The sequence below is a fragment of the Telmatherina bonti genome (assembly GCF_933228915.1).
Source record: "Telmatherina bonti genome assembly, chromosome: 1".
Classification (NCBI taxonomy): Eukaryota; Metazoa; Chordata; class Actinopteri; order Atheriniformes; family Telmatherinidae; genus Telmatherina; species Telmatherina bonti.
The window spans coordinates 42,158,724-42,184,527 of record NC_136619.1 but is presented as its reverse complement, the minus strand read 5'-3'; the positions used below and the strand labels follow the sequence as shown (position 1 = coordinate 42,184,527).

Sequence of the window (25,804 nt, the reverse complement as noted above, 5' to 3'; positions counted from 1 at the left end):
ACTTTAACGCCTCAGCGGCGACTTTAACGCCCTCTGCGGCGACTTTAACGCCCTCTGTGGCGACTTTAACTTTAACGCCTCAGCGGCGACTTTAACGCCCTCTGCGGCGACTTTAACGCCCTCTGCGGCGACTTTAACGCCCTCTGCGGCGACTTTAACTTTAACGCCTCAGCGGCGACTTTAACGCCCTCTGCGGCGACTTTAACGCCCTCTGCGGTGACTGTATCGCCCTCTGCGGTGACTGTATCGCCCTCTGCGGCAACTTTAACGCCCTCAGCGGCGACTTTAACTTTAACGCCTCAGCGGCGACTTTAACGCCCTCTGCGGCGACTTTAACGCCCTCTGCGGCGACTTTAACGCCCTCTGCGGCGACTGTATCGCCCTCTGCGGTGACTGTATCGCCCTCTGCGGTGACTGTATCGCCCTCTGCGGCAACTTTAACGCCTCAGCGGGAACTTTAACGCCCTCTGCGGCGACTTTAACGCCCTCTGCGGCGACTTTAACGCCCTCTGCGGCGACTTTAACTTTAACGCCTCCGCGGTGACTTTAACGCCCTCTGCGGCGACTTTAACTTTAATGCCTCAGTTACGACTTTAACGCCCTCTGTGGCGACTTTAACGCCTCTGCGGCGACTTTAACGCCCTCTGCGGCGACTTTAACGCCCTCTGCGGCGACTTTAACTTTAACGCCCTCTGCGGCGACTTTAACTTTAACGCCTCAGCGGCAACTTTAACGCCCTCAGCGGCGACTTTAACTTTAACGCCTCAGCGGCGACTTTAACGCCCTCTGCGGCGACTTTAACGCCCTCTGCGGCGACTTTAACGCCCTCTGCGGCGACTTTAACGCCCTCTGCGGCGACTGTATCGCCCTCTGCGGCGACTTTAACTTTAACGCCTCAGCGGCGACTTTAACGCCTCAGCGGCGACTTTAACGCCTCAGCGGCGACTTTAACGCCCTCTGCGGCGACTTTAACGCCCTCTGCGGCGACTTTAACGCCCTCTGTGGCGACTTTAACTTTAACGCCCTCTGCGGCGACTTTAACGCCCTCTGTGGCGACTTTAACTTTAACGCCTCAGCGGCGACTTTAACGCCCTCAGCGGCGACTGTATCGCCCTCTGCGGTGACTGTATCGCCCTCTGCGGCAACTTTAACACCTCAGCGGCGACTTTAACGCCCTCTGCGGCGACTTTAACTTTAACGCCTCAGCAGCGACTTTAATACCCTCTGCGGCGACTTTAACGCCCTCTGCGGCGACTTTAACTTTAACGCCTCAGCGGCGACTTTTACGCCCTCTGCGGCGACTTTAACGCCCTCTGCGGCGACTTTAACGCCTCAGCGGCAACTTTAACGCCCTCTGCGGTGACTTTAACTTTAACGCCTCAGCGGCGACTTTAATGCCCTCTGCGGTGACTTTAACTTTAACGCCTCAGCGGCAACTTTAACGCCCTCTGCGGCGACTTTAACGCCCTCTGCGGCGACTTTAACGCCCTCTGCGGCGACTTTAACTTTAACGCCTCCGCGGTGACTTTAACGCCCTCTGCGGCGACTTTAACTTTAATGCCTCAGTTACGACTTTAACGCCCTCTGTGGCGACTTTAACGCCTCTGCGGCGACTTTAACGCCCTCTGCGGCGACTTTAACGCCCTCTGCGGCGACTTTAACTTTAACGCCCTCTGCGGCGACTTTGACGCCCTCAGCGGCGACTTTAACGCCCTCTGCGGCGACTTTAACGCCCTCTGCGGCGACTTTAACGCCCTCTGCGGCGACTGTATCGCCCTCTGCGGTGACTGTATCGCCCTCTGCGGCAACTTTAACGCCTCAGCGGCGACTTTAACGCCTCAGCGGCGACTTTAACGCCCTCTGCGGCGACTTTAACGCCCTCTGCGGCGACTTTAACTTTAACGCCTCCGCGGTGACTTTAACGCCCTCTGCGGCGACTTTAACTTTAATGCCTCAGTTACGACTTTAACGCCCTCTGTGGCAACTTTAACGCCTCTGCGGCAACTTTAACGCCCTCTGCGGCGACTTTAACGCCCTCTGCGGCGACTGTATCGCCCTCTGCGGTGACTGTATCGCCCTCTGCGGCAACTTTAACGCCTCAGCGGCGACTTTAACGCCCTCTGCGGCGACTTTAACGCCCTCTGTGGCGACTTTAACTTTAACGCCTCAGCGGCGACTTTAACGCCCTCTGCGGCGACTTTAACGCCCTCTGCGGCGACTTTAACGCCCTCTGCGGCGACTTTAACTTTAACGCCTCAGCGGCGACTTTAACGCCCTCTGCGGCGACTTTAACGCCCTCTGCGGTGACTGTATCGCCCTCTGCGGTGACTGTATCGCCCTCTGCGGCAACTTTAACGCCCTCAGCGGCGACTTTAACTTTAACGCCTCAGCGGCGACTTTAACGCCCTCTGCGGCGACTTTAACGCCCTCTGCGGCGACTTTAACGCCCTCTGCGGCGACTGTATCGCCCTCTGCGGTGACTGTATCGCCCTCTGCGGTGACTGTATCGCCCTCTGCGGCAACTTTAACGCCTCAGCGGCGACTTTAACGCCCTCTGCGGCGACTTTAACGCCCTCTGTGGCGACTTTAACTTTAACGCCTCAGCGGCGACTTTAATGCCCTCTACGGCGACTTTAACGCCCTCTGCGGCGACTTTAACGCCCTCTGCGGCGACTTTAACTTTAACGCCTCAGCGGCGACTTTAACGCCTCAGCGGCGACTTTAACGCCTCAGCGGCGACTTTAACGCCCTCTGCGGCGACTTTAACGCCCTCTGTGGCGACTTTAACTTTAACGCCCTCTGCGGCGACTTTAACGCCCTCTGTGGCGACTTTAACTTTAACGCCTCAGCGGCGACTTTAACGCCCTCAGCGGCGACTGTATCGCCCTCTGCGGTGACTGTATCGCCCTCTGCGGCAACTTTAACACCTCAGCGGCGACTTTAACGCCCTCTGCGGCGACTTTAACTTTAACGCCTCAGCAGCGACTTTAATACCCTCTGCGGCGACTTTAACGCCCTCTGCGGCGACTTTAACTTTAACGCCTCAGCGGCGACTTTTACGCCCTCTGCGGCGACTTTAACGCCCTCTGCGGCGACTTTAACGCCTCAGCGGCAACTTTAACGCCCTCTGCGGTGACTTTAACTTTAACGCCTCAGCGGCGACTTTAATGCCCTCTACGGCGACTTTAACACCTCAGCGGCGACTTTAACGCCCTCTGCGGTGACTTTAACTTTAACGCCTCAGCGGCGACTTTAACGCCCTCTGCGGTGACTTTAACTTTAACGCCTCAGCGGCGACTTTAACGCCCTCTGCGGTGACTTTAACTTTAACGCCTCAGCGGCAACTTTAACGCCCTCTGCGGCGACTTTAACGCCCTCTGCGGCGACTTTAACGCCCTCTGCGGCGACTTTAACTTTAACGCCTCCGCGGTGACTTTAACGCCCTCTGCGGCGACTTTAACTTTAATGCCTCAGTTACGACTTTAACGCCCTCTGTGGCGACTTTAACGCCTCTGCGGCGACTTTAACGCCCTCTGCGGCGACTTTAACTTTAACGCCCTCTGCGGCGACTTTAACTTTAACGCCCTCTGCGGCGACTTTAACTTTAACGCCTCAGCGGCGACTTTGACGCCCTCAGCGGCGACTTTAACGCCCTCTGCGGCGACTTTAACGCCCTCTGCGGCGACTTTAACGCCCTCTGCGGCGACTTTAACGCCCTCTGCGGCGACTTTAACGCCCTCTGCGGTGACTTTAACGCCCTCTGTGGCGACTTTAACTTTAACGCCTCAGCGGCGACTTTAACGCCCTCAGCGGCGACTGTATCGCCCTCTGCGGTGACTGTATCGCCCTCTGCGGCAACTTTAACACCTCAGCGGCGACTTTAACGCCCTCTGCGGCGACTTTAACTTTAACGCCTCAGCAGCGACTTTAATACCCTCTGCGGCGACTTTAACGCCCTCTGCGGCGACTTTAACTTTAACGCCTCAGCGGCGACTTTTACGCCCTCTGCGGCGACTTTAACGCCCTCTGCGGCGACTTTAACGCCCTCTGCGGCGACTTTAACGCCCTCTGCGGTGACTTTAACTTTAACGCCTCAGCGGCGACTTTAATGCCCTCTACGGCGACTTTAACACCTCAGCGGCGACTTTAACGCCCTCTGCGGTGACTTTAACTTTAACGCCTCAGCGGCGACTTTAACGCCCTCTGCGGTGACTTTAACTTTAACGCCTCAGCGGCGACTTTAACGCCCTCTGCGGTGACTTTAACTTTAACGCCTCAGCGGCAACTTTAACGCCCTCTGCGGCGACTTTAACGCCCTCTGCGGCGACTTTAACGCCCTCTGCGGCGACTTTAACTTTAACGCCTCCGCGGTGACTTTAACGCCCTCTGCGGCGACTTTAACTTTAATGCCTCAGTTACGACTTTAACGCCCTCTGTGGCGACTTTAACGCCTCTGCGGCGACTTTAACGCCCTCTGCGGCGACTTTAACGCCCTCTGCGGCGACTTTAACTTTAACGCCCTCTGCGGCGACTTTAACTTTAACGCCTCAGCGGCGACTTTGACGCCCTCAGCGGCGACTTTAACGCCCTCTGCGGCGACTTTAACGCCCTCTGCGGCGACTTTAACGCCCTCTGCGGCGACTTTAACGCCCTCTGCGGCGACTTTAACGCCCTCTGCGGTGACTGTATCGCCCTCTGCGGCAACTTTAACGCCTCAGCGGCGACTTTAACGCCTCAGCGGCGACTTTAACGCCCTCTGCGGCGACTTTAACGCCCTCTGCGGCGACTTTAACTTTAACGCCTCCGCGGTGACTTTAACGCCCTCTGCGGCGACTTTAACTTTAATGCCTCAGTTACGACTTTAACGCCCTCTGTGGCGACTTTAACGCCTCTGCGGCGACTTTAACGCCCTCTGCGGCGACTTTAACGCCCTCTGCGGTGACTTTAACGCCCTCTGCGGCGACTTTAACGCCCTCTGCGGCGACTTTAACGCCCTCTGCGGCGACTTTAACTTTAACGCCCTCTGCGGCGACTTTAACTTTAACGCCTCAGCGGCGACTTTGACGCCCTCAGCGGCGACTTTAACGCCCTCTGCGGCGACTTTAACGCCCTCTGCGGCGACTTTAACGCCCTCTGCGGCGACTTTAACGCCCTCTGCGGCGACTGTATCGCCCTCTGCGGTGACTGTATCGCCCTCTGCGGCAACTTTAACGCCTCAGCGGCGACTTTAACGCCTCAGCGGCGACTTTAACGCCCTCTGCGGCGACTTTAACGCCCTCTGCGGCGACTTTAACTTTAACGCCCTCTGCGGCGACTTTAACTTTAACGCCTCAGCGGCGACTTTAACGCCCTCAGCGGCGACTTTAACGCCCTCTGCGGCGACTTTAACGCCCTCTGCGGCGACTTTAACGCCCTCTGCGGCGACTGTATCGCCCTCTGCGGTGACTGTATCGCCCTCTGCGGCGACTGTATCGCCCTCTGCGGCGACTGTATTGCCCTCTGCGGCAACTTTAACGCCCTCTGCGGCGACTTTAACGCCCTCTGCGGTGACTGTATCGCCCTCTGCGGTGACTGTATCGCCCTCTGCGGCGACTGTATCGCCCTCTGCGGCAACTTTAACGCCTCAGCGGCGACTTTAACGCCCTCTGCGGCGACTTTAACTTTTAACGCCTCAGCGGCGACTTTAACGCCCTCTGCGGCGACTTTAACGCCCTCTGCGGCGACTTTAACGCCCTCTGCGGCGACTTTAACGCCCTCTGCGGCGACTTTAACGCCCTCTGCGGTGACTGTATCGCCCTCAGCGGCGACTGTATCGCCCTCAGCGGCGACTTTAACGCCCTCAGCGGCGACTTTAACGCCCTCTGCGGCGACTTTAACGCCCTCTGCGGTGACTGTATCGCCCTCTGCGGTGACTGTATCGCCCTCTGCGGCAACTTTAACGCCTCAGCGGCGACTTTAACGCCCTCTGCGGCGACTTTAACGCCCTCTGCGGCGACTTTAACTTTAACGCCTCAGCGGCGACTTTAACGCCCTCTGCGGCGACTTTAACGCCCTCTGTGGCGACTTTAACTTTAACGCCCTCTGCGGCGACTTTAACGCCCTCAGCGGCGACTTTGACGCCCTCAGCGGCGACTTTGACGCCCTCAGCGGCGACTTTGACGCCCTCAGCGGCGACTTTGACGCCCTCTGCGGCGACTTTAACGCCCTCTGCGGCGACTTTAACGCCCTCTGCGGCGACTTTAACGCCCTCTGCGGTGACTGTATCGCCCTCTGCGGTGACTGTATCGCCCTCTGCGGCAACTTTAACGCCTCAGCGGCGACTTTAACGCCCTCTGCGGCGACTTTAACGCCCTCTGCGGCGACTTTAACGCCCTCTGCGGCGACTTTAACTTTAACGCCTCAGCGGCGACTTTTACGCCCTCTGCGGCGACTTTAACGCCCTCTGCGGCGACTTTAACGCCCTCTGCGGCGACTTTAACGCCCTCTGCGGTGACTTTAACTTTAACGCCTCAGCGGCGACTTTAATGCCCTCTACGGCGACTTTAACACCTCAGCGGCGACTTTAACGCCCTCTGCGGTGACTTTAACTTTAACGCCTCAGCGGCGACTTTAACGCCCTCTGCGGTGACTTTAACTTTAACGCCTCAGCGGCGACTTTAACGCCCTCTGCGGTGACTTTAACTTTAACGCCTCAGCGGCAACTTTAACGCCCTCTGCGGCGACTTTAACGCCCTCTGCGGCGACTTTAACGCCCTCTGCGGCGACTTTAACTTTAACGCCTCCGCGGTGACTTTAACGCCCTCTGCGGCGACTTTAACTTTAATGCCTCAGTTACGACTTTAACGCCATCTGTGGCGACTTTAACGCCTCTGCGGCGACTTTAACGCCCTCTGCGGCGACTTTAACGCCCTCTGCGGCGACTTTAACTTTAACGCCCTCTGCGGCGACTTTAACTTTAACGCCTCAGCGGCGACTTTGACGCCCTCAGCGGCGACTTTAACGCCCTCTGCGGCGACTTTAACGCCCTCTGCGGCGACTTTAACGCCCTCTGCGGCGACTTTAACGCCCTCTGCGGCGACTTTAACGCCCTCTGCGGTGACTGTATCGCCCTCTGCGGCAACTTTAACGCCTCAGCGGCGACTTTAACGCCTCAGCGGCGACTTTAACGCCCTCTGCGGCGACTTTAACGCCCTCTGCGGCGACTTTAACTTTAACGCCTCCGCGGTGACTTTAACGCCCTCTGCGGCGACTTTAACTTTAATGCCTCAGTTACGACTTTAACGCCCTCTGTGGCGACTTTAACGCCTCTGCGGCGACTTTAACGCCCTCTGCGGCGACTTTAACGCCCTCTGCGGTGACTTTAACGCCCTCTGCGGCGACTTTAACGCCCTCTGCGGCGACTTTAACGCCCTCTGCGGCGACTTTAACGCCCTCTGCGGCGACTTTAACTTTAACGCCCTCTGCGGCGACTTTAACTTTAACGCCTCAGCGGCGACTTTGACGCCCTCAGCGGCGACTTTAACGCCCTCTGCGGCGACTTTAACGCCCTCTGCGGCGACTTTAACGCCCTCTGCGGCGACTTTAACGCCCTCTGCGGCGACTGTATCGCCCTCTGCGGTGACTGTATCGCCCTCTGCGGCAACTTTAACGCCTCAGCGGCGACTTTAACGCCTCAGCGGCGACTTTAACGCCCTCTGCGGCGACTTTAACGCCCTCTGCGGCGACTTTAACTTTAACGCCCTCTGCGGCGACTTTAACTTTAACGCCTCAGCGGCGACTTTAACGCCCTCAGCGGCGACTTTAACGCCCTCTGCGGCGACTTTAACGCCCTCTGCGGCGACTTTAACGCCCTCTGCGGCGACTGTATCGCCCTCTGCGGTGACTGTATCGCCCTCTGCGGCGACTGTATCGCCCTCTGCGGCGACTGTATTGCCCTCTGCGGCAACTTTAACGCCCTCTGCGGCGACTTTAACGCCCTCTGCGGTGACTGTATCGCCCTCTGCGGTGACTGTATCGCCCTCTGCGGCGACTGTATCGCCCTCTGCGGCAACTTTAACGCCTCAGCGGCGACTTTAACGCCCTCTGCGGCGACTTTAACTTTTAACGCCTCAGCGGCGACTTTAACGCCCTCTGCGGCGACTTTAACGCCCTCTGCGGCGACTTTAACGCCCTCTGCGGCGACTTTAACGCCCTCTGCGGCGACTTTAACGCCCTCTGCGGTGACTGTATCGCCCTCAGCGGCGACTGTATCGCCCTCAGCGGCGACTTTAACGCCCTCAGCGGCGACTTTAACGCCCTCTGCGGCGACTTTAACGCCCTCTGCGGTGACTGTATCGCCCTCTGCGGTGACTGTATCGCCCTCTGCGGCAACTTTAACGCCTCAGCGGCGACTTTAACGCCCTCTGCGGCGACTTTAACGCCCTCTGCGGCGACTTTAACTTTAACGCCTCAGCGGCGACTTTAACGCCCTCTGCGGCGACTTTAACGCCCTCTGTGGCGACTTTAACTTTAACGCCCTCTGCGGCGACTTTAACGCCCTCAGCGGCGACTTTGACGCCCTCAGCGGCGACTTTGACGCCCTCAGCGGCGACTTTGACGCCCTCAGCGGCGACTTTGACGCCCTCTGCGGCGACTTTAACGCCCTCTGCGGCGACTTTAACGCCCTCTGCGGCGACTTTAACGCCCTCTGCGGCGACTTTAACGCCCTCTGCGGTGACTGTATCGCCCTCTGCGGTGACTGTATCGCCCTCTGCGGCAACTTTAACGCCTCAGCGGCGACTTTAACGCCCTCTGCGGCGACTTTAACGCCCTCTGCGGCGACTTTAACTTTAACGCCTCAGCGGCGACTTTAACGCCCTCTGCGGCGACTTTAACGCCCTCTGTGGCGACCTTAACTTTAACGCCTCAGCGGCGACTTTAACGCCCTCTGCGGCGACTTTAACGCCCTCTAGGGCGACTTTTACGCCCTCTGCGGCGACTATAACGCCCTCAGCGGCGACTTTAACGCCCTCTGCGGCGACTTTGACGCCCTCTGCGGCGACTTTAACGCCCTCTGCGGCGACTTTAACGCCCTCTGTGGCGACTTTGACGCCCTCTGCGGCGACTTTAACGCCCTCTGTGGCGACTTTAACTTTAACGCCTCAGCGGCGACTTTAACGCCCTCAGAGGCGACTTTAACTTTAACGCCTCAGCGGCGACTTTAACGCCCTCAGCGGCGACTTTAACTTTAACGCCTCAGCGGCGACTTTAACGCCCTCTGCGGCGACTTTAACGCCCTGTGCGGCGACTTTAACGCCCTCTGCGGCGACTGTATCGCCCTCTGCGGTGACTGTATCGCCCTCTGCGGCAACTTTAACGCCTCAGCGGCGACTTTAACGCCCTCTGCGGCGACTTTAACGCCCTCTGTGGCGACTTTAACTTTAACGCCTCAGCGGCGACTTTAACGCCCTCAGCGGCGACTTTAACGCCCTCTGCGGCGACTTTAACGCCCTCTGCGGCGACTTTAACTTTAACGCCTCAGCGGCGACTTTAACTTTAACGCCTCAGCGGCGACTTTAACGCCCTCTGCGGCGACTTTAACGCCCTCTGCGGTGACTGTATCGCCCTCTGCGGTGACTGTATCGCCCTCTGCGGCAACTTTAACGCCCTCAGCGGCGACTTTAACTTTAACGCCTCAGCGGCGACTTTAACGCCCTCTGCGGCGACTTTAACGCCCTCTGCGGCGACTTTAACGCCCTCTGCGGCGACTGTATCGCCCTCTGCGGTGACTGTATCGCCCTCTGCGGTGACTGTATCGCCCTCTGCGGCAACTTTAACGCCCTCAGCGGCGACTTTAACTTTAACGCCTCAGCGGCGACTTTAACGCCCTCTGCGGCGACTTTAACGCCCTCTGCGGCGACTTTAACGCCCTCTGCGGCGACTGTATCGCCCTCTGCGGTGACTGTATCGCCCTCTGCGGTGACTGTATCGCCCTCTGCGGCAACTTTAACGCCTCAGCGGCGACTTTAACGCCCTCTGCGGCGACTTTAACGCCCTCTGTGGCGACTTTAACTTTAACGCCTCAGCGGCGACTTTAATGCCCTCTGCGGCGACTTTAACGCCCTCTGCGGCGACTTTAACGCCCTCTGCGGCGACTTTAACTTTAACGCCTCAGCGGCGACTTTAACGCCTCAGCGGCGACTTTAACGCCTCAGCGGCGACTTTAACGCCCTCTGCGGCGACTTTAACGCCCTCTGTGGCGACTTTAACTTTAACGCCTCAGCGGCGACTTTAATACCCTCTGCGGCGACTTTAACGCCCTCTGCGGCGACTTTAACGCCCTCTGCGGCGACTTTAACGCCCTCTGCGGCGACTTTAACGCCCTCTGCGGCGACTGTATCGCCCTCTGCGGTGACTGTATCGCCCTCTGCGGCGACTGTATCGCCCTCTGCGGCGACTGTATCGCCCTCAGCGGCGACTTTAACTTTAACGCCTCAGCGGCGACTTTAACGCCCTCTGCGGCGACTTTAACGCCCTCTGCGGTGACTGTATCGCCCTCTGCGGCAACTTTAACGCCTCAGCGGCGACTTTAACGCCTCAGCGGCGACTTTAACGCCCTCTGCGGCGACTTTAACGCCCTCTGCGGCGACTTTAACGCCCTCTGTGGCGACTTTAACTTTAACGCCTCAGCGGCGACTTTAACGCCCTCTGCGGCGACTTTAACGCCCTCTGCGGTGACTGTATCGCCCTCTGCGGTGACTGTATCGCCCTCAGTGGCGACTTTAACGCCCTCAGCGGCGACATTAACGCCCTCTGCGGCGACTTTAACGCCCTCTGCGGCGACTTTAACGCCCTCTGCGGCGACTTTAACGCCCTCTGCGGTGACTGTATCGCCCTCTGCGGCAACTTTAACGCCTCAGCGGCGACTTTAACGCCTCAGCGGCGACTTTAACGCCCTCTGCGGCGACTTTAACGCCCTCTGCGGCGACTTTAACGCCCTCTGTGGCGACTTTGACGCCCTCTGCGGCGACTTTAACGCCCTCTGCGGCGACTTTAACGCCCTCTGCGGTGACTGTATCGCCCTCTGCGGTGACTGTATCGCCCTCTGCGGTGACTGTATCGCCCTCTGCGGTGACTGTATCGCCCTCTGCGGCAACTTTAACGCCTCAGCGGCGACTTTAACGCCTCAGCGGCGACTTTAACGCCCTCTGCGGCGACTTTAACGCCCTCTGCGGCGACTTTAACGCCTCAGCGGCGACTTTAACGCCTCAGCGGCGACTTTAACGCCTCAGCGGCGACTTTAACGCCCTCTGCGGCGACTTTAACGCCCTCTGTGGCGACTTTAACTTTAACGCCCTCTGCGGCGACTTTGACGCCCTCAGCGGCGACTTTGACGCCCTCAGCGGCGACTTTGACGCCCTCTGCGGCGACTTTGACGCCCTCTGCGGCGACTTTAACGCCCTCTGCGGTGACTGTATCGCCCTCTGCGGTGACTGTATCGCCCTCTGCGGTGACTGTATCGCCCTCTGCGGTGACTGTATCGCCCTCTGCGGCAACTTTAACGCCTCAGCGGCGACTTTAACGCCTCAGCGGCGACTTTAACGCCCTCTGCGGCGACTTTAACGCCCTCTGCGGCGACTTTAACTTTAACGCCTCAGCGGCGACTTTAACGCCCTCTGCGGCGACTTTAACGCCCTCTGCGGCGACTTTAACGCCCTCTGTGGCGACCTTAACTTTAACGCCTCAGCGGCGACTTTAACGCCCTCTGCGGCGACTTTAACGCCCTCTGGGGCGACTTTTACGCCCTCTGCGGCGACTATAACGCCCTCAGCGGCGACTTTAACGCCCTCAGCGGCGACTTTGACGCCCTCTGCGGCGACTTTGACGCCCTCTGTGGCGAATTTGACGCCCTCTGCGGCGACTTTAACGCCCTCTGTGGCGACTTTAACGCCCTCTGCGGCGACTTTAACTTTAACGCCTCAGCGGCGACTTTAACGCCCTCTGCGGCGACTTTAACGCCCTCTGCGGTGACTGTATCGCCCTCTGCGGTGACTGTATCGCCCTCTGCGGTGACTGTATCGCCCTCTGCGGCGACTGTATCGCCCTCTGCGGCGACTTTAACGCCCTCTGCGGCGACTGTAACGCCTCAGCGGCAACTTTAACGCCCTCTGCGGTGACTTTAACTTTAACGCCTCAGCGGCGACTTTAACGCCCTCTGCGGTGACTTTAACTTTAACGCCTCAGCGGCGACTTTAACGCCTTCTGCGGTGACTTTAACGCCTCAGCGGCGACTTTTACGCCCTCTGCGGCGACTTTAACGCCCTCTGCGGCGACTTTAACACCTCAGCGGCGACTTTAACGCCCTCTGCGGTGACTTTAACTTTAACGCCTCAGCGGCGACTTTAACGCCCTCAGCGGCGACTGTATCGCCCTCAGCGGCGACTGTATCGCCCTCAGCGGCGACTGTATCGCCCTCAGCGGCGACTGTATCGCCCTCTGCGGCAACTTTAACACCTCAGCGGCGACTTTAACGCCCTCTGCGGCGACTTTAACTTTAACGCCTCAGCAGCGACTTTAATACCCTCTGCGGCGACTTTAACGCCCTCTGCGGCGACTTTAACTTTAACGCCTCAGCGGCGACTTTTACGCCCTCTGCGGCGACTTTAACGCCCTCTGCGGCGACTTTAACGCCTCAGCGGCAACTTTAACGCCCTCTGCGGTGACTTTAACTTTAACGCCTCAGCGGCGACTTTAACGCCCTCTGCGGTGACTTTAACTTTAACGCCTCAGCGGCGACTTTAACGCCCTCTGCGGTGACTTTAACTTTAACGCCTCAGCGGCGACTTTAACGCCCTCTGCGGTGACTTTAACGCCTCAGCGGCGACTTTAACTTTAACGCCCTCTGCGGCGACTTTAACGCCCTCTGTGGCGACTTTAACTTTAACGCCTCAGCGGCGACTTTAACGCCCTCAGCGGCGACTGTATCGCCCTCTGCGGCGACTGTATCGCCCTCAGCGGCGACTGTATCGCCCTCTGCGGCAACTTTAACACCTCAGCGGCGACTTTAACGCCCTCTGCGGCGACTTTAACTTTAACGCCTCAGCAGCGACTTTAATACCCTCTGCGGCAACTTTAACGCCTCAGCGGCGACTTTAACGCCTCAGCGGCGACTTTAACGCCCTCTGCGGCGACTTTAACGCCCTCTGCGGCGACTTTAACTTTAACGCCTCAGCGGCGACTTTAACGCCCTCTGCGGCGACTTTAACGCCCTCTGTGGCGACCTTAACTTTAACGCCTCAGCGGCGACTTTAACGCCCTCTGCGGCGACTTTAACGCCCTCTGGGGCGACTTTTACGCCCTCTGCGGCGACTTTGACGCCCTCTGCGGCGACTTTAACGCCCTCAGCGGCGACTTTAACGCCCTCTGCGGCGACTTTAACGCCCTCTGTGGCGAATTTGACGCCCTCTGCGGCGACTTTAACGCCCTCTGTGGCGACTTTAACTTTAACGCCTCAGCGGCGACTTTAACGCCCTCAGCGGCGACTTTAACTTTAACGCCTCAGCGGCGACTTTAACGCCCTCTGCGGCGACTTTAACGCCCTGTGCGGCGACTTTAACGCCCTCTGCGGCGACTGTATCGCCCTCTGCGGTGACTGTATCGCCCTCTGCGGCAACTTTAACGCCTCAGCGGCGACTTTAACGCCCTCTGCGGCGACTTTAACGCCCTCTGTGGCGACTTTAACTTTAACGCCTCAGCGGCGACTTTAATACCCTCTGCGGCGACTTTAACGCCCTCTGCGGCGACTTTAACGCCCTCTGCGGCGACTTTAACTTTAACGCCTCAGCGGCGACTTTAACGCCCTCTGCGGCGACTTTAACGCCCTCTGCGGCGACTTTAACGCCCTCTGCGGTGACTGTATCGCCCTCTGCGGTGACTGTATCGCCCTCTGCGGCAACTTTAACGCCCTCAGCGGCGACTTTAACTTTAACGCCTCAGCGGCGACTTTAACGCCCTCTGCGGCGACTTTAACGCCCTCTGCGGCGACTGTATCGCCCTCTGCGGTGACTGTATCGCCCTCTGCGGTGACTGTATCGCCCTCTGCGGCAACTTTAACGCCTCAGCGGCGACTGTAACGCCCTCTGCGGCGACTTTAACGCCCTCTGTGGCGACTTTAACTTTAACGCCTCAGCGGCGACTTTAATGCCCTCTACGGCGACTTTAACGCCCTCTGCGGCGACTTTAACGCCCTCTGCGGCGACTTTAACGCCCTCTGCGGCGACTTTAACTTTAACGCCTCAGCGGCGACTTTAACGCCTCAGCGGCGACTTTAACGCCCTCTGCGGCGACTTTAACGCCCTCTGTGGCGACATTAACTTTAACGCCCTCTGCGGCGACTTTAACGCCCTCTGTGGCGACTTTAACTTTAACGCCTCAGCGGCGACTTTAACGCCCTCAGCGGCGACTGTATCGCCCTCTGCGGTGACTGTATCGCCCTCTGCGGCAACTTTAACACCTCAGCGGCGACTTTAACGCCCTCTGCGGCGACTTTAACTTTAACGCCTCAGCAGCGACTTTAATGCCCTCTGCGGCGACTTTAACGCCCTCTGCGGCGACTTTAACTTTAACGCCTCAGCGGCGACTTTTACGCCCTCTGCGGCGACTTTAACGCCCTCTGCGGTGACTGTATCGCCCTCTGCGGTGACTGTATCGCCCTCTGCGGCAACTTTAACGCCCTCAGCGGCGACTTTAACTTTAACGCCTCAGCGGCGACTTTAACGCCCTCTGCGGCGACTTTAACGCCCTCTGCGGCGACTGTATCGCCCTCTGCGGTGACTGTATCGCCCTCTGCGGTGACTGTATCGCCCTCTGCGGTGACTGTATCGCCCTCAGCGGCGACTTTAACGCCCTCTGCGGCGACTTTAACGCCCTCTGCGGCGACTTTAACGCCCTCTGTGGCGACTTTAACTTTAACGCCTCAGCGGCGACTTTAATGCCCTCTACGGCGACTTTAACGCCCTCTGCGGCGACTTTAACGCCCTCTGCGGCGACTTTAACGCCCTCTGCGGCGACTTTAACTTTAACGCCTCAGCGGCGACTTTAACGCCTCAGCGGCGACTTTAACGCCCTCTGCGGCGACTTTAACGCCCTCTGTGGCGACATTAACTTTAACGCCCTCTGCGGCGACTTTAACGCCCTCTGTGGCGACTTTAACTTTAACGCCTCAGCGGCGACTTTAACGCCCTCAGCGGCGACTGTATCGCCCTCTGCGGTGACTGTATCGCCCTCTGCGGCAACTTTAACACCTCAGCGGCGACTTTAACGCCCTCTGCGGCGACTTTAACTTTAACACCTCAGCAGCGACTTTAATGCCCTCTGCGGCGACTTTAACGCCCTCTGCGGCGACTTTAACTTTAACGCCTCAGCGGCGACTTTTACGCCCTCTGCGGCGACTTTAACGCCCTCTGCGGCGACTTTAACGCCCTCTGCGGCGACTGTATCGCCCTCTGCGGCGACTGTATCGCCCTCTGCGGTGACTGTATCGCCCTCTGCGGTGACTTTAACGCCTCAGCGGCGACTTTAACGCCCTCTGCGGCGACTTTAACGCCCTCTGTGGCGACTTTAACTTTAACGCCTCAGCGGCGACTTTAATGCCCTCTACGGCGACTTTAACGCCCTCTGCGGCGACTTTAACGCCCTCTGCGGCGACTTTAACTTTAACGCCTCAGCGGCGACTTTAACGCCTCAGCGGCGACTTTAACGCCCTCTGCGGCGACTTTAACGCCCTCTGTGGCGACTTTAACTTTAACGCCCTCTGCGGCGACTTTAACGCCCTCTGTGGCGACTTTAACTTTAACGCCTCAGCGGCGACTTTAACGCCCTCAGCGGCGACTGTATCGCCCTCTGCGGTGACTGTATCGCCCTCTGCGGTGACTTTAACGCCTCAGCGGCGACTTTTACGCCCTCTGCGGCGACTTTAACGCCCTCTGCGGCGACTTTAACACCTCAGCGGCGACTTTAACGCCCTCTGCGGTGACTTTAACTTTAACGCCTCAGCGGCGACTTTAACGCCCTCTGCGGTGACTTTAACTTTAACGCCTCAGCGGCAACTTTAACGCCCTCTGCGGCGACTTTAACGCCCTCTGCGGCGACTTTAACTTTAACGCCTCCGCGGTGACTTTAACGCCCTCTGCGGCGACTTTAACTTTAATGCCTCAGTTACGACTTTAACGCCCTCTGCGGCGACTTTAACGCCTCGGCGGTGACTTTAACGCCCTCTGCGGTGACTTTAACGCCTTCTGCGGTGACTTTAACGCCCTCTGCGGCGACTTTAACGCCCTCTGCGGCGACTTTAGCGCCTCAGCGGCGACTTTAGCGCCTCAGCGGCGACTTTAGCGCCCTCAGCGGCGACTTTAACGCCCTCTGCGGCGACTTTAACGCCCTCAGCGGCGACTTTAACGCCCTCAGCGGCGACTTTAACGCCCTCAGCAGCGACTTTAACGCCCTCTGCGGTGACTTTAACGCCCTCTGCGGTGACTTTAACGCCCTCTGCGGTGACTTTAACGCCCTCTGCGGTGACTTTAACGCCCTCTGCGGTGACTTTAACGCCCTCTGCGGTGACTTTAACGCCCTCTGCGGTGACTTTAACGCCTTCTGCGGTGACTTTAACGCCCTCTGCGGTGACGGAGGGACAAAAGGAGTCTAACAAACCAGCTAACCGCCGCCATGACAAGTCCTTACTTTGGTTTCCAGTTCCTCTTCTCTCTGTGCCAGCTGCTGCTCCAGCTCTTCCACCTTCCTCTTCAGCAACACAATCTTTCCCCGGCTGGCTTGATCTCCTTCTGATGAACCCTAAAACGAGGCATGAGTGTCTTTAGACCTTCTCCATGATCATTTCTGCTCCCTACTGGTGAAAATCATCAGTCGTCTCGTACCTTCTTGCTGTGCGTTGGCGTGCCAGGCTCTCCGTGTTGTTTCTTCAGCTCCTCCAGCTGCGCCGTCAGAGACGTGACTTTGGCCTTGTTTTGGAGACGGAGTTTGGACAGTTTGGCCTCACAGGCTTCCTTCTCCACCTGAGTCGAGATCAATACATTCCTTACTGCGACTTTACTTATCGGCCTAAATCAGCAATCAGCTGTTCCACCTCATGGAGCAAAAGGAGGCCACTACTGAGTGAGCAGGTGTTTGCATGCTTCTGGTGAGGCTTCCAGACGTTTTACTCAGCTCACATTCCTCTACAGCTGAACAGTTGCCATGTTCTGGGTTTCTGACTGAAGGTTCAACAGACCGGGTTAATCCAGAAACAGATCAGTGGAAGAGGACCTCCAGAACGTCCACACTGTCTGCAGCAGTGGGATAGTTTGATTCAACTCACAGCAGTCATCGTTAAACCATTTTATAGGATACAAACACACAGAAACAGCCATCTATCATGTGTGTTTGGTTTGTGTGGAATATCACAATATTAGAACTAAAACCAAATAACATGAAATAATATATAAAACGCATAAAAAATTAATTAGAAATATTAAACAAAAGTAAATAAAATACGCTGAAAATCAAATAAAACAACAAAGTGGAATTATAAATAAAACAAAAATAATAAATGAAATGATCAAATATATAAATAGATATAAATAAAAAAAGAAGAAAAAAAAACATATTGATATTTATGAGACAAATGTCCTGCCTTGAAGGGACAATAAAGTATTTCTGACGTAATAGAACAAAAATTAAAAAATTAAGCTAAATATATAACAAAATAAATAAAATACGCTGATATCAAATAAAACAACAAAGTAAAGTGGAATTATAAATAAAACAAAATTAATAAATGAAATGATCAAATATATAAACAGATATACAATAAAACAATAAAAACTTATTGCTATTTATAAGATAAATATCCTGCCTTGATGGGAAAAAGTATTTCTGACCAAGTAGAACAAAAATTAAAAAACTAAACTAAATATAAAACAAAATGAATAAAAAGCTAAATAATATATTTTTTAACTAAAATAAAGTCAAATAAAAAAAAACTATCAAAATAAATACAAAAAAAAAGTAAAAACAAGGAATCAAATTGTAAAAATGACACAATCCCAAAACAAAATATAAAGACAAACAAATTAGATATGAATCAAATAAATAAACTAAAAAGCGGATTTATAGACTAGCACATTTTGCATTAAGGTTTAGTTGATCCCAGAACCATTAAGAGAAGCCAGTTTGGCCCGACTGGTCCTGTATCTGATGGAGCAACACCTGAGCCCACCTTAAGCTGGTCATCTTTGGAGCGAAGTGCTGCGTCCTTCTCCCGGATCATCTCCTTCAGCTGGGAGACAAGCTGCTCCGTCTGCGCCAGCCTTTCCGCCATTTCTTCAGCGGCGACCTCTCCGCCTCCAGCAGCGCTGTGGGGGGGGTCTGGACCCTACAGGAGAGACGATGCATGACTGGTCAACATCTACCTCCAGTACGGTTGCTTTACAGACTCCGTTCACATTTACACATTTATTCAGTCAACGTGGTTTTTCTACACCAAGTCCATCGCAGTGACCGGGGGGGGGGGGGGGGGGGGGGTACAGGGCGACTAGTGGTTCCCCCCCCCACAGGAAGCAGGATCAGACTGTCCCAGTAAAGCCCAGTATGCTCAGCAGTCCAACTAATCCCAGTTTATCTGAATGTGAAGCAGGCTGCAGAGCTTCCAGCGGGTCGACAGGAAACGTCTGAAAACTCGTCACGTCTGTTTGAGACTACGATGGAAACATCGGTGGGATCCGTTACAGCCGCCATGCCGGCGACGACCACAAACACATGGACTCACTCCAGATCCAGCCTCTCCCTCTTCTCCAGAAAACCACTTCAGCATGGCTGCGGCCCCACCTGAAAGACAGACACATACTTTGTTCGTTATTCAGGAACCAATAAAACACAAACCAAACAAGAGCAGCGTTCCTGATCCATCTGGCTGGGACTCTATCGTCACAGAATTTCTCTTCCTGATCCCCATCGCTCCCTGCTGCAGAGGAAAAATCTCCTTTTCCCTTCAAGGAAGCAAACAGAGCTGCAACTATCGATTATTTCTTCGAGTAATCGAATACTCTACTGATACAACCGGTCGCAAATTTCTGCATTTTAAAAGATTAAAAAGAAGAATTCCCGTAGAAAGAAGGAGTGACTTTTAAACATGTACACAGTAAGAAGTAGCCGATGTCTTGGTGGACGACACGCCTGTTAAAAGTGTGTCTGTTTAATCCGGAATAAAAGTTTGCTGCAGGAACAGAGGCTGCCTAAAACATGCGCTTTGACTCTGCGTGTGTGCAGGAGAGACAGATGAGGGACGGATTACCAGACGGTTAACGTGCGTTAGCAGCCGACACCTCGCCATGCCTCGTCACTGCTGACTGATATCACACGTTATAACACTGTACATTTAACAGCCGCTGCTGCTGCTGGTATAAATCAGAAAGCTGGATCTCCTCCTGGAGCGGTGAAGTGGGGGGGTTTCCTTCCAGCTGCTGCAGCATTAAGACCTGCTTTACAGCACACACACTGCACTACGTTTTCTGTCCTTTTCAGTGTGAAATGGTCCCACACTGCCACTTTTTGGTCTTTTCCTCCCCTCTTCTTCATTCTCTGCTATTAGAGACCAAAGCAAGGAGGATCTTCAGACAGAAAGCAAAGCGCTCGCCGCTGCTGGTGGAAACGTCCGTCATCAGTCCGGGTGAAACAGTCAGACTGTACAGACACACCGTAGGCCACAGGCTCTGCTTTTATAGATTTTATACATGTTTAGATGTTTTATATGTTTACTGAAACGGTGATGTCGTCCCTCCGAACAGCGCAGTGGTCTGAGAATGCTGCGATGATGCAGAAATTAAAATATATCTCCATGTGATATTAGTTTTTTTTTTTACTTGTCTTTTTGGGCATTAAAGCAGCAGAATGATGGTCTGGCTACTGTGATGTTTTTTCCTCATTGAAATAAAGAAAAATGACGAGGAAAACAAAAGTTTTCAATATTTTTTTGTTTGTTTTTAATCTACAAAAATCAGCAATATCGAAGAATTGTGAGAATCGCAATTTAAATCGAATCGGCACCCAAAAAAAATCTGAATCGAATCAGGACAAAAGTATATCATAGCAGCCCGATTAGATATTATTCTTCCAGGGAGAAACCATGTTGGCGAGGAAGCGCTCAGTTTGCTCTCATTGCAAAACATGACAAGTATTTCATCCTTTCAGAGGAAATATTCTCATGATCATCACACAAAAAAAGGAATTAGTTCAGATTTGCTCTGTGATGATGTGCAGATACTGACTGAAGAAGGAGCGCTGGAATTTATTGTCCTTAGAATAAATAAATACATGTATCATTGCTCATTTTTAACGTTTTACTACATAATAATATAATGATATAATCCTGTGTATTTACACATCTGTCTCTTGCTTTTATAAAAGGCAGAATGACTGAACTGAACATAAAGGTGGAGAGATAATATATTTACTGTCAGGATAATAAATATCTGAGGTGCAAAAGATGAGCCTGATGTTGTAGTCGCAGGTTTTTATCTGTTTGCAAAGGATTTTCACATTTCTTTGTAGCTTCTGGATGTGAACGTCGCTGATTGCTGGAAGTATTAATTAGTGCTGTTTTTCATCTTTATGACCCTTTGCTTCTCCTGTGAGCTTATATCTGCAGGATGTTTCTCTCCAGTGTCTTAAAAAATGTTTTAACCTGGGATACTTGAGAGAAACCTGAAAGTCTTGATAGAAACATGGTCGGCTGCTGCACAGCCCCGTTGTGCCTTCTCTAGGGACTGGTTTGGTGAAGCAACCATTAGATGCCATAAAAAATGCAGCTTGATAAAAGGTAAACCTTCTGTGTGATACAGAAAACCCAGAAGTGATAAATAAACCTTCAGATTATTTTAGATGCAACCAAACGCTTCTGACAACTGACAGACGACAACATTGATGATGAACACAACTCCAGATGTATTAAATTTCCTGGGATTAATTTAACCTCGTAACAACATTTATGAACACCAGCTCCCTAACTGTGACTGCATTTAGACTTAGACTTAGACTTTATTGTCCCCAAAGGGAAATTCTTTTTCACGTACACAGCACATGTTTGACAACAAAAAGGACAATGACAACAGACCACAGAAACAACATACAAATACAATGAACAGAGTACACTCAGCGCCCCCTGCTGTTTAGAAATGTTATGACTGAGGGGATTTAAGTATCCTGGTTAAATGTTGCTTATATGAACATTTTTTCCTGCTTTCAGAAAACTGGACATGATACGTAGGGACTGGAACCTGCCTGTTGACACCTAATCCAGGTTTCCTAAACATAAATCTAGATTTATGTATGATTACAACCCTGCATAGCTCAATGGCCACTGATGCATATAAATAAATAACCAGCTTTCTCATCAAACATAAACATTATGGTATTAAAAACAAAGAGACGACACAAAGCTGGGAGACACATGCTACGGTCTCTGTGCTTCCTCAATGAAATATTTATGACCGCTCTACTTCATGATAAACCTGAGGAGTTCCAGCTCTCAGGTCATTTAATCAGGCTGCCTGGAAAAGCAAGCCAAAGGTCTGCCAAGGCAGTCATGTGACTATAAAAGCCAGGATTTATTCGTTACAAATTAAACAAAGGGAGGTAAAACCCTCGGTATTCCTTCAGCCTGGAATGTAGGCCTGGTTTAACCCTGTCAGACTGCATGGCCACATCCATTCAGCTGCTGAGAGGTCCAGCCACGTGACCCAGCAGGAAAATTCAGGTCAAACTGGTTGTCTGAGACAAACCACAGCCAGCAGGTTACACAGCTTCATGCTCTGCTGGCGCTTTCTGCTGAATATCTATTAGTTCCAGCATCATAATGCCAGAAAGACAAGTCATTTGGCATCTTATGGTGAAGAAATGGTAGAAAGGAAGGAGCTAACAGAGTTTATTCATCCTATTTACTGATTAATCTTCAAGTCTACGACATTAACTGCTGAATATCTACTAGTTCCAGCATTATGATCCCAGAAGTAAAATATAATTTGGCATCTAATGCTGAGTAAATGGTAGAAAGCAAGAAACTGTTTAGTCATCCTATTTACTGATTAATCTTCCAGTCTCAGACATAAGCAGGTGAACCCAGCTCAGTGAGAGCTAGGTCACTTTGTAAAACAAGCAGAGACTTGTAAAGCTGCTGAATGTATAGCTTGTAAGGGCCCAAAAGGCCACACACAACACAGACACACACAGCACAGACAGCACACACACATTAACATCATGAGTCCAGAAACTTGCTCATGTTTGTACATGAGCTAAGTTACTAGCATGGATGTCCAATCAGCTGTCCATGCTTCTGGGTTGACCAGTAGCTTCAGGGAAAAGGCCTCTGGAACTGAAGTGGACCAGTCAGTCATGTGTTGCAGCAAATAAAGCTAAAGCTAAAGCAGCTAATTTAGTCCTGGTCATGTCGTAGCAACAAGCTAACTGACTAGCTGGTTTTTTCATTAAATTCTGTCATGTCATGCATCTCGTAAGCGGAAAAATATTACTTTTAAGTACTTACCTGTTTCACAAGTTCATGTAGAATCTACCTTTAACGTCGCTTTAGCGAGAAAAAGTCCCTGAATTACATTTTATTCTGTTTCGCGACGAAATTGCAAACGGGACAGAGAAACGCATTGGTCACGTGTGTCAACAGACAGCGTCTGCGCATGCGCGGTTTGGTCACGTGGTAGAAGAGCGGAAACTCATCGGTTTCTTTTCATCAGCTACAAAAACAAATAATTTATGAAAATATAATCGATATAACGAAACCCAGGGGAAAACAGCATCAATATTAAGTCTTTGTTTGGTTTAGGGCGCATTGTTACCTAAAGAATATTCTTGTTTGATCTTTTAAATGTGTATCAAAGACGAAAGAAATGCCAAGAAAATTCACCATTTACAACTTCCGCTTTCGCTTAACCTCCTTTAAACCAATAAATATACATAAAAATATAGTCATTCAAGCTGTAATGCAGCTTTACATTAGAAGACGTGTCTACAAAATAGTCTATGAAATATCTATACATAAGGCTAGAGCTATTTCCATTTAGAAAAATATTCAAGAAAAATATTCAAGAAAATTGAATTAAGCCGAACTTCATTGGCTGTTGGATCCAATTAATGCAAGCCGGGTGTGGCTCTTATTAACTGGATCCAATCTGCAGGACCCTGAGGACTACCTTTGAACAACCTGATCTACATGAATAACTGCAAACATGAAATATAGCCTTCTTTATGCTCAGTCAAAACTAAGGTACAACTGTTGTGTTGTCTACAGTCTAGTGGTAAACTCTGATTTGTCCCTCCTGGTATTCAACACCCCTGTCCTGGAGCAACACACACATAGAAGAACCACCATCCTTATTAATATATAAAATAAACACCCACGCAAAGCTGAGATCATGATAAGACTAGTTTGCTATTCCAAAAATGTTTCGTAAGCAACGCAAGATGTAAAACAGTCTTTACCAGCTGGACTCAAACTACTGAACAGCCAGAGACCTGGAGGTAAACAAAAACATCAGTAAATAACATGATAATAAAGCTGTTCTTTTTCTATCTGTATTTGAACAAAAGCTGCATCTAGAAACAAAACTTTCAACACTAATGGGAAAGCTGTTTCACCATACATAAACACACGCATGCACACTTACAGCAGCACCTCCTCTTAGAGGTTAAGCAGCACCTCCTAGGTTAGATTATGGGTAATTGGGGATTTTTTCCAGCTACTCAACTGAAATGGATTGCAAATGTCTATGAGAGAAAAAGGCAACGGTTCTGCAATGCTTCCTTAATCTTCGATGTATCAAGAGGGAGGAAATGGTGATGAATGAATGCCTCTGTCCAATCAAAGGAATAAAATCAGACGCAAAATAACAACTCTGGACCAAAACTGCAACCAAAAAAAAAACATTGGAGATGGAGAAAATTCTCTGACCAACCCATTTATTGTATTTTATTTATTTATTCAACCTTTATTTATGCAGGTAGTCCAACTGAGACATGCAATCTCATTTGGACAAACAGTTCTGACAGTAAAAAAATGTCAGCCAAGTAAAATCCCTCCAATCCATGTTTAAAACACTAATACATGTGCTTGTTGTGTAAATAACTTGTCCTGAGGGGAAAATGTAAATAAAGTTGAAGAAGAATGTTTTCAAATATATTGTTTAAGATGGCAAATAGATCTCAAGCAGTTATCAGAACGTCAGCCCTGCAGGTGTTACAGGTAATCCTACTTTAACACACCTGGATTAAATTAACAGTTTGTTTATAGGCTGCAAGGAATTTAAATACAACCAGTTAAATAAGTTTTAGAGCCACTTTTTTAATGCTTCTGTAGAAATGTATAATTGTGTAGTAGCATGATGTAACTTTCTGAGCCTAAAAACGTGTTTCTGACTTGTTTTCATGGAGTACAAATATTTATGTGCGATAAATGAGACACTCTGTCAAAGTTTGATAAATAATTAATTTTAATCATGAACACATTTTGATGCACTGAACTTATTTCCTACATGTGTGCAACTGCTGTTACCAACGTCTGTTTAACCTGACAAAGTAAAGCCAGCAAGCCACATGCCGACACCACTCATACACCAAGGTTAGTTCTTTCATCCATTCATTTTTTTTTATTTATAGTTTTCTGATCTTTTCAACGATAACTGACACTTTAACCAATTTAGGTTTGTTTCTTATTATCGGAAAAGCCAAATTTTCTCCCCTTAATTTAGTTACAAAACTACAGTTATTGACTTAAACAGCAACACTTCATTTTACAACTATTCCATTCTATTCTATTCTATTCTATTCTATTCTACAGTCATTTAGACGCTTTTATCCAAAGCGACTTACATATGAGTGAGAACAACACAAGCAGGAAATCAAATAGAGGGCATCGTAGGAAAGTTCAGGTGGACTGTCCAGGTCCTTCCATGAAGTCCTTACAGGCTTGTGGGGTTTTTTTTGTTGTTGTTTTTTTTGTTGTTTACTCCCTTCCCACCCCATAGCTAAAATACAAAGAATTAACAGCTAGCATCTATTCCTCAGAAAATGTTTCCATTAGCAGTTTTCTGATGGGTGTGTTGCATCCCTGTGGCCAGGTTCCTTGGAAGAGTGTGAGGTTTTATTTGCATGACCAACCTCATAGATGATGAACACATCTCATCCTCTTTACTCTCTTGAATGCTTCTACAGTTACTGTATTGAGTAGTTTTAATACTAAAAGTTCATCAAGTTTCAATACTGTTGCTTTTCTTATCCACGTTTTTCTCAGGTACTCCAGATGATTGTCTGCTTTGCTCTTTTCTTAAAGAGGCTGTTGTGTTTCTCTCCAGGTGTGGTCAGGAAGTTGATGAAGTTACTTTTGGGATCTCTTTCCACCTCCACACACTCCTCCCTTCTCGTGTTTCCTCGTCAGGTTGTTGTTGTTCCCTTTGTGGTTGTCCCTCTAAATGCCACAGCACATGTTAAGTGACACGTTTTCTGTTTTTATCCAGGTTTGGAAGAACAGTCCTCCTCAGGGCTCAAACCGCCAGCCGTCAGGTCACAATATATATATTGTAGGGGGCATATATATATATATATATATATATATATATATATATATATATATATATATATATATATATATATATATAGTTATTGTATTAATTTTTACCATTAATGAAATACAATTATTGAATGAAATTTAATAAGTTGCTGAGTGTGGAGTTAATAGAAGTTTTTTAAATAGTCTTTTAAGAAAGCATGT

General features: G+C 51.5%; 1 protein-coding gene across 1 annotated transcript in view; it reads right to left on the bottom strand.

Annotated features, from left to right (window-relative positions):
* The window catches only part of LOC306755890 (uncharacterized protein), a 64,801-nt gene extending 42,098 nt beyond the window's left edge, over positions 1 to 22,703 (bottom strand). The window contains exons 1-5 of the mRNA XM_079240456.1: positions 22,571 to 22,703; positions 18,800 to 18,858; positions 18,251 to 18,406; positions 16,911 to 17,048; positions 16,717 to 16,827 (exon numbers count right to left, since the gene is read on the bottom strand). Coding sequence (XP_079096582.1) covers positions 16,717 to 16,827; positions 16,911 to 17,048; positions 18,251 to 18,406; positions 18,800 to 18,844 — 450 coding nt within the window. The 5' untranslated portion in view covers positions 18,845 to 18,858; positions 22,571 to 22,703. The remainder of the gene's footprint in view (positions 1 to 16,716; positions 16,828 to 16,910; positions 17,049 to 18,250; positions 18,407 to 18,799; positions 18,859 to 22,570) is intronic.
* Between the last annotated feature and the right edge of the window lie 3,101 nt (positions 22,704 to 25,804).